The following is a 9,470-nucleotide window of genomic DNA, read 5'->3' on the forward strand; positions in this document are numbered from 1 at the left end:
TATGTACATCCTCTAAGGCATTTCTTACCTGCAAATGTGGTCACACTGATCAATCCTGGAACTATAGCCTATATACATAAAATAAACGTACCCTGGTATAAAAGACACACTGAAAACTCTGTATCGTTGAGACAAATTTCAAGCTCTTGTCGTTAACTGCTAACATATGCAAAGCAAAGTGAATAATAATACCATAGCTAGTTAAATTTCATTTGAATTTCTATGATTGATCTCTTTGCTTTTTTATCTTAATAGTGTTTAAATAAGGTTAATTTGACATATATTAGTAATAGTACTATATAAGTGTCAAGATGCACTTGATTTTTCAATCATAGTTTTATAAAATTACCTCTTTAACAAAACCAATAGGTTTTTAACCAAAGTGTTGTATCACAATATAAAAATAAAAATAATTCTTTTTCTCTTTTAATGTAACATTAATGAAACTTACATAACATTGTCACCTACCTAGAATAAGTTATTTTTAAAATTGCCAATATGTATTTCTGTTGTGTCTGTGTGTTTGTGTAACAATATATGTATTCAGTACCATCAGTTCTTCTAAAAATATTAAATGTAGGACTTTATTTTCCACTGGTAACTGGATAACTTAATTTGTTTTTGAGGTAATGCAGAAAGCAATAGGTACAATCTTCTGTTTAAATTATGTGGCACTTTAAATCATACTGTACACATTCTGACTTTAGAAGCTACAGCATGTGAATGTTTCCACTAGGCAAATTGTCAAGACAAATTGGATAGCAACAGTGAAAGTAGGTCTGAACTTTCTTGGCAACAAAACTGGAAGAATAAAATATTGATACAAGAGACCTCTTTAGATATAAACCACGGTTTTTGTTTTTTAGCAAAAGATAACTCTTATGTTTTTTCTATGTAATCTAATCAGCTAATTTATAAATGTTATGCTCTTTTTCCCCAAAACAGCAAACTACTGGCTCTTCTATATTCTTCACTCTTATTCTATGTCAATTCATTAAAAATTCAACTTTGTTCAGTGCACAGAGGATGAATGAAAATCTAAAACTTTGTTCAAAATTTAATACAGAAAATCTGGCTTCATGCTGATAGTTTATACAGATATTCAGAAAGATGGCACTAGTGATTATATAGCCTAGAATAAACAGAATTTTTAAAGAGAATATTGGAGTCAAGTAAACCTTCCAAATTCCTATTTATACCTTTACTAATACATTGTAAATAAACCCACTGATAAAAGTAACTTAATCATTTTTGGTAACAGCAAGTAATACTATCTTAATCAGTTAATAAAATGTCAAAAGGACAGAGATGGCAGAAGGCAGGGACATAAAATTTCATTATCATAACCCAACTTTACTAGCATATAGGTGCTCACTTTATCACCCCAGAATACAACAATACAGTTATAACATACACTAGGGCAAATGAAGAGTTCTCACCAGGTTTTCACAACAAAGAGAAAAAAAGGTATTTCCCTTTTTCTTTCATATAAAAAGATCATGACATAAAGAAGGTAACCATATTATACTGAGAAATATTAAAGGTATTGTATAGTTTATTCTAAACTCTACATATAACATATTAATCACAAGTTTAAAATATAGTAATAGTTCCTCATCAGAAGTGTTCAACAGAGATTTATCATCCTTTTTTGAAATGTTATGATAATTAATCCTTTAATAATCAAACAAGTGTCATCATAGTTCATGTGAAACACAAATTATTAAAACAGAGGTATTCAGTTAACACATTTGGAAACTTCAGGTGTTTTATTCTTTTATCACAATATCTAATAAATTATATAGAATCATAATAGAGTTTTATATCCTTTGGGAGGCAGCATCTTGCTCTGTTACCTAGGCTAGAGAGCAGTGGCCCACACACAACTCACCACAGCCTTAACCTCCTGGGCTTGACATCAAGTAATATGCCCACCTCAGCCTCCTTAGTAGCTGGGACCATTTTTAGTTTTGTTTTTTGCATAGATGAGGTCTCACTCTGTTGCCCAGGCAGGTCTCGAACTCCTGGGCTCCAGTGATCCTCCTGCCTCAACCACCAAAAGTGCTGGGATTATAGGCATGAGCCACATGTCCCAGTGAGTTTTACATTTTTTGTAAGAAAGTAAAAACGATAATGCCTTTACTGCCACATATATATGTATGTGGCAGTAAAAGCACTGTGTGTGTGTGTGTGTGTGTGTGTGTGTACACAAATAAGCACCACACCAAGGTAAAGCGATAAGTTTGGAAACTTAAAATATCCAAATCTTTGTTTCATGGATCATACACATGTTTTATCATTGTCTTACCTCAATGATTTTGTCATGAATCTCCAGGCCATCTGCTCTGTCTGCAGGTCCATTTTCTAAAATTTTTGAAACATAAATCCCTTCAGTTGATGTTCCTTCCTGATTATTCTACATAAAAAAAATCATTAGCAGAAGAAAGACGTAAGCAAAATTTAAATATTATTAAGGACAATTTACCAAATGTAACATTTCCAATCCTCCTTAAACCTGTAACTCTCTTAGCTGGGGATTTGGCACAGAATTTTACCTTACTTAACACCAACTAGTCATTTATCAAGATGGCAGTCTTAATAAATGAGTCCAGAGTCTCTGACAAGATTATCTATTTACTTCACATTTCTGAGTTCACATAAAAAGCTATGGGAAAGGGCATGTACAAGGTAAAATAAACTGGTTTTAAGTATTACTGATAAAACATCTCACTTCTAAAGAGATGTAGCAAGTAAAAGGGTGATAAGGTTAAAGAAGAAAAAACATGTATCTGGTTCCCACTGCATAACTGGTTTGAGATTTGGTCAGAGTTTTGAAAATATAATTTAGCTTTCTGATATGACAGATTTAGAAACATAGCTCTAGCTGTGCCTATTAACAGGAGAGACTGGTACCCTTACTTAAGTGTAAAATCCCAAAAGATCGCATCTAAACTGCAAGGGAACTTATGCAAACAAAGCCAATCTTTACACATTTCCAGGTGAGACATGCCTCACGGTTAGTTAAACCTCAAATGTAGCCAATATGGTAGAAATAGGACATTTTAGCCAGTCACAAGAAGCCAAAACTTATTTAGGGAAAATATCCAACATCCTATAATAATACATCATATAATTTTAAGTATCATTTGGCTTCATGGCAGGTTAAATAAAATTATTTCTCTCTAGCTGTCCTTGTCATGAATTTTAAGAGGCTTTTAAAAAAGGTCCAATGTCATCTAAATGTCAAATACTGAAATAGAGTTTATAAAAATATTCCTTAGGGAAAACGATAACAAAAATGATGTGATGAAAAGACTTTTATCTTAATAAATGAGGACTGTTTTAAAAAGGGAAGCACAACAGTCATTAGTTGCTAGGTTTTCAAAATACTAAACACAAGGAAGAAAGATGTCACTGCCATCCTTACCTAAACAGAGCATATGGCCAACAACATTAAGACAGTTTCCTTGGACAACATCTGCAATGCAGGATGCAAAAATTTCATGGCAGTTTATTGAGAAAATTAAAGAGCATAGTGTTTTAAAACTTAACCACCTTTTTCCAGTTATGGTGAAAATTAAGTTGACACAGGAGTTCAAGGATATAAAAGAACTTTGCAACTACAGTATATAAGTTTACAATATGCACTTGGAAAACAATTGGCATCAACATAGAGAATATTATTCATTCAATCAAACAAAGAACCTGTTTGGGGAGCCAAAAATATTTCTAATCAACTGTTTTTCCTTAATCTGGTGGTTCCTATTGAAATCAATCATCCCTTATTTCAACTGTTTATTCATTCATTCAATATATATTATTTTCTTCCTAGTCTGTATCAGCATCTTCAAACTGAGTAATCTGACTTAATAAATAAAAGGTTTAACCAGGCAATACAATTGCCTATTATTATCAAACAGAAATTGCCTACACATCTATTGTAAAATAGGTTTATTCAAGAAATTTGCCAAAAGGACTACATAACTTAGATAAAATGTGAACTGTACTCTTCTCCTTTTAAAGTAGCAAAGAGAACCAAGTTTGTTAGCTGTTGTTTTTTGTTTTTCTCAAAATAAAGGCTGGTCATGGTGGCTCACACCTGTAATCCAGGCACTTTGGGAGGTGAGGCAGGAAGATCATTTGAGGTCAGGAGTTTGAGATCAGCCTGGCCAACATTTTGTATTTTCTCTACTAAAAATACAAAAATTAGCTGGGCGTGGTGACATGTTCCTGTAATTTCAGCTACTCAGGAGGCTGAGGTAGGAGAATCACTTGAACCAGGAGGCAGAGGTTGCAGTAAGTTGAGATCACACCACTGCACTCCAGCCTGAGCCACAGAGTGAGACTCTGTCTCGAAAAGAAAATAATAATAATAAAAAATTTTTTTAAGTAAAATCTGTGCCATGAGTGGTGGTTCATGCCTGTAATCCTAGCACTTTGGGAGGCCAAGGTGGGTTGACCACTTAAAGTCAGGGGTTCAAAACCAGCCTGGCCAACATGGTGAAACCCTGTCTCTACTAAAAATGCAAAAAAATTAGCTGGGCATGATAACGGCATCTGTAATCTCAGCTACTTGAGAATCGCTTGAACCCAGGAGGCGGAGGTTGCAGTGAGCTGAGATTGTGCCACTGCACTCCAGCATTGGCAACAGACCTTGACTTTGTCTCAAACAAACTAACAAACAAAATAAATAAATAAAATCTGGGTATGTACTGGAATATATGCATTATGAAATCTGATATTTGATCACAATAATAATTTTAAAGATTAAACCACTTGTTTTTCTTACTCAAAATCCACAAACAAAAACTAAGTTCTCTATTATTTTATAAGCAATGAATAATGCTTATTTTATAAGTAATGAGTAATACATTAACAAGGTGTTTTACCTGATTTGGTCGACCTCCTATAATATTGAATCCCAAAGTATCATTTTCTCTTTCTAACACAATAGTGAACGGCTTATGTTCTCCATCCTACGAGAAAATGTAGAAAATCACTAGGTAAAAATATAAAAGAAAGAAAAATAAATGCTACAATAAGTTTTTATGTACCATGAGTTAACTGACATGTGAAAAGAGGAAAACCTTAAAATTAAGGACGGTTGAATGTAGCAGAAGGTTGAGATCTTCCTATACTTACTTTGCAAGTATGTATTTGAAAAAGAACAACTGTGAATGCGAGGGGAAAAAACCCTATTTTCAAAAATTACTAAACGGCTTTGCATTTTGAGACACGCAGCCCTTTTATCCTAATGCAGCATCTAATTCTGATTTCACTGTAATTGAAAACATATTTCTGGTTAAACCTTGGAGTTATCTTTATTTTTCCCTCTATTACGGAAAAGTAAAATATAAATTATCAATAGCGTAAAATTTTTATTTCGTAAAGTCTTACGGAATTTAAAAACACTTAACTATTTGCAAATAATATTCATGTTGCTGTTGTAATGCAGGATCTATTAGGCTACTGTAGTCCTAATTTTAAATAATATTCCTACTTGGTTTTGCATAATTCCTGCAGAATAAAAAAAAGAGAATTTGTGCTATGTAAAGTAGTATTTTTTTTTTTTTTTGGTCTGGCCAAATAATCGTAAAACAAATAGGAATTATATCTGCAATGTTTATTAATAAAGACTAACTTAAACATAGGATGAATTAGTGCCGGACTAGGTGGGTTTTAGTCATGGTTATAGATGTTACTAACTTTTACTTAGAAATTATTTCTGAATGGTAACATTCCATAAGCATTATCATCACTACTATCAGCATCACGATATTTTCCCAGGAGCTTTTCCCAGGCAGTGCACACAGCAGCCCCTACCGGTAGTAGAAAAACATTCCTGGGGAACACAGAGGTTTTGGCTAATCTGCAAATCATGGACAGTTTTCTCACTTCTCAGGATGGTAGCTTGACTTGCTGCATGGGCTTTTCTATCATATTATTCTAGCCGTTGCTCCTTTCCTTCAATCATTAGTTTCCTGCGACCTTGAAACCTGGACTGGCAATGCAAAGCTTCTATCTGTGCTTTTCCCTGGGTCCTCCCATTTTGTAAGTTTACCTGTATATATGCATATATGTATATGCACGTATGCACTAGAGAAAGAACCCTTGAAACGAGTCTTTTAGTACACAGTGTCCGTCCATTCATCAAGGTAGAAACACTTTAGTCCCTCTCACTTCAATTTTCTCTTTTAGGTTTAAGTCGGCGCTTCTAAACTCGGTGCCTGAGTTGGAGGCAGTGTGGAGCAGCCAGTCCCAAATGGGAATCTTTCTGGGTTGCTCCTCCCCGGGAGTGCCGAAGAGTGAAAACAGCTCCTTGAATGGAGCGCAAATTCTGCTAAATCCCTGCTCACCATGGCAGCGACCAACAATGTCAAACACTGTGCAGAAGTCCTCCAGGAGAGAAGTAACAGCTTTATAAACAAGCTTCTTCACACGGGGTGCTGCAGAGAGGCTTGTTTATTCGGTCTGAAAGCGGGCGCTCCAGGAGTGCAGTTCGGGGCCAGCAGCTTCGACAAAGAAGGGAAACAGCCGCTGCCTGGGGGCTCTCAGGGCCGGTCTGACCGCAGATGAAGTCTCTCGAACTGGACTTTCCAGGTCGCACACACGACCCCCCACCCCATCCCCGCACCTTTCTCTCTCCACACCAATAATGAGATCCTGAGGCAAGGAAGGCTTATTTAGGGAAAGTCAGGATGATGAAAAGAACTCTGCAGGTCTAAGAAACCCCATCTCTCAGTCTCTCAACTCCTGAGGCTGTCCTGGTCCCACCATGCCACACAGTCCCCAACTTAACAGAAGGCAGTGGATGCAGGCAGTTGCAGGACAAGTGTCACCAGCGGTGACACCGCTCCCGTGTGTGCCGCTGCCAGGGGCCGCGGGGATGCTGGCAGTCACGGAAGAAGAAAGTCTGGGCAGGGGGATGTCTCTGCTTTCTTTCTCGTATTTGCTTCAGGCACAGGACAAAGGTTCAAAAAATAGGCAGAGACAGTGGGCAGGAAGGTAAAAGACGAAGAACAAGAGTCTGGATGGGAAATAAGTTTTCCCAATTCCACTTTCCCAGGGCAAAGTTAGAATCCAATCTGTTTAACTCTTTCCAATCGTAATATAAGCAAAAAGGGGACAATCCTTAACTTCAATGCCAATCCATTCGCAAGATAATGACAGGAAAGTATGATTAGGGCGTGGATGCTTCCTGCTGTATAGTAAGAAAGGATGCCCCGTTCCAAAGGAATCCTGAAGTGTCAGAAGGAACTGTTTCTCTTCCCACCCAAATCGACCATGCCCGCGGCGCCCACCCGCCTTTGCTTACCCTGCGGTGGCCGCCACCCAGGTCCCCGACGAAGTTGCGGATGTGAGCCATGTATTGGGTGAACTTCTCCTGGTACCTGCGCGCAGTGAGCTGCACCTCGCCGTGTAGCGCCCACAGCTGCGCCAGCAGCGCCTTCTCGCGCCGCCTCCAGGCGAGGACCCGAGGCCTGGGTCCCCGCCCGCGGCCACAGAGGCCGCCCGGCGGCCCCCCGCGCGCGCCCCCGCCCCAGCCGGCCCCTGGTGCCGGCCCGCAGCCCTCCCGCGCCGGCACCTCCCCACTGTCCGGCCCCGAAGCGCAGCCCCCGCGGCTGCGGAGACGGCGGGCAGGTCGGAAGTCGCAGTGTTCGACGTGCGCCTCCAGCTCTTGCAGCCGGACAGAGTGGCCGCAGCCTTGGGAGCGGTAGTCACACTGGACGCGCAGCTTCTGGATGAGGCTGCGCAGCGGCAGCACCCGGTACAGCTCGCGGGGCGCCAGCGGCTGGCACTGCAGCGGGCACCGGCGCCGCCGCACCGCCCAGGGCAGCAGGCAGCTGGCGCAGAAGACGTGCCCGCACGGCGTGCACAGCGGCTCTTCCAGCACCTGACCACACAGCTTGCACTCGAAAGCCGGGTCCACGGCTTCTGAGAAGTGCTCCACGGCAAAGCCCATGTTAGGGATGGGGGAGAAAGGGGAGCGAAAGCAGAGTCCTTCTTCTCCGACCCCCACTGCCTTCCCCTGGCCACCCCGGGGCAGCGGTCTCGGGGCGGCGGTAGTGGCTAGTCGGAGGGAGGTGGCGGGTGGTGGGAGCTGTGATCTCAGTTTGTTTGGCTTAAAGTTTTCAGGCTCCGGCTAGGTCCCCTGACTTCGCCCGTACTGACGCTAATAGAAGTCACCTCCAGAGACCCCAGCCTCTTCCGCTGCTGCCCTGTGATTTATGTTTTTTCAAATTTTGGCCGCCAGCTTCCAATGGTCCTTGGAGACACCGTGTTCTCCTTTGCCTGAACAGTGAACTTCAAGCATCAAGACGCCTCGCCCCGGGCAGAGCTGGTGATGGGTACAGCGCGAAATGTTGAGAAACAACTTTTTAAATCCACCACAATGTAAGCTTCGGGAGAGCAGAATCTTTGTCCGTCATGGCGCGGCGTCGAGTCTATCTCCAACATGTTTGAAATAGAAGCACGTTTGTTCTTTCTTATCAAACAACTACAAGGAAGCTATGACCTTAGAAAATCACTATTAGGAAAATAACACTAGGAAATCCGCAGAGCCAGGCTTCTCAAACCATGATTCAGAAATCAGGTGAGTTAGAAAAGCGCGGATCTTTGACCTAGCAGCAAAGATGGGGGGAAAGCCAGGTGCCCTCCTCTGGACTCTGCCTTCTCAGGGAGCCGCTGAACAGCCATGCAAGGCCTCCTACTGAGGAAGCTGGGATTCTGAGTTTGACTCCAGGTTCACTTGCCACAGCATCCATCTTCTACTTCCACGGGCATGTTACTACTGGGACCGGGAATGTGATCATTTGGGAACCTGGAAGGGAAAATTAAAGGGAAAGATAATGAAAGAAAGCAGTGAAATAACATAAAGTATTAGTGGCTGTTTCTGTCTACTTATCCTGAATGAACCCTTTGGATCCAAATTGCCTCCTCTCCCAGTTTGACTCTTCGTATTATGCAGCATGACAAGCTGTCCTGAAAACACGCAGTAGGGCGTCATTCCAAGCCCTTATTCCACGTCCTTTACCATCTTCTGAACTTTAGGAATGCAAAGGGACCTGTCATCTCGGTGCATATCACTTACTGCCATTATCCTGAAGCTGCTACCAGATGCTTGGGTGGGTTTTATAAATTAATCATTGATGATTCCTTGCTGCCAATTGAGCCTTGTTCCTGGAAAGCTTGTACTTCTCTATGACACCAAATGGCATCAGTTGGAATTGATGATAAAAGCTCCAGACTTTGTCTTTTAACTCCTTGGAGCTAACTGAAGAATTAGCAAAGACTAGTAATAGCGGATAATAACCTTCTGAGTCTTCTTTCTGTTTGAAAGATGAGATTTTGTTCGTTGTTCAATAACCAGTGAGGATTGGTGTGCTAGATGTTTGATATGCCTTTAAACCCTTTGTCAAAATAAGATGCTGTCTTTCTCATTTAATACTTATAGATTTATGTGTGATAAA

At 40.5% G+C, this 9,470-nt stretch overlaps 1 protein-coding gene across 1 annotated transcript in view; it reads right to left on the reverse strand.

The window, feature by feature from the left end:
* Nucleotides 1-8,108, reverse strand: part of PDZRN4 (PDZ domain containing ring finger 4) — a 400,259-nt gene extending 392,151 nt beyond the window's left edge. Inside the window, exons 1-3 of the mRNA XM_012465629.2 lie at nucleotides 7,316-8,108; nucleotides 4,890-4,976; nucleotides 2,309-2,416 (exon numbers count right to left, since the gene is read on the reverse strand). Coding sequence (XP_012321052.2) covers nucleotides 2,309-2,416; nucleotides 4,890-4,976; nucleotides 7,316-7,963 — 843 coding nt within the window. The 5' untranslated portion in view covers nucleotides 7,964-8,108. The remainder of the gene's footprint in view (nucleotides 1-2,308; nucleotides 2,417-4,889; nucleotides 4,977-7,315) is intronic.
* Nucleotides 8,109-9,470: the final 1,362 nt, after the last annotated feature.

Source organism: Aotus nancymaae, unplaced genomic scaffold (genome assembly GCF_030222135.1).
Source record: "Aotus nancymaae isolate 86718 unplaced genomic scaffold, 86718_ANA_hifiasm-v0.15.2.pri h1tg000092l, whole genome shotgun sequence".
Lineage (NCBI taxonomy): Eukaryota > Metazoa > Chordata > Mammalia > Primates > Aotidae > Aotus > Aotus nancymaae.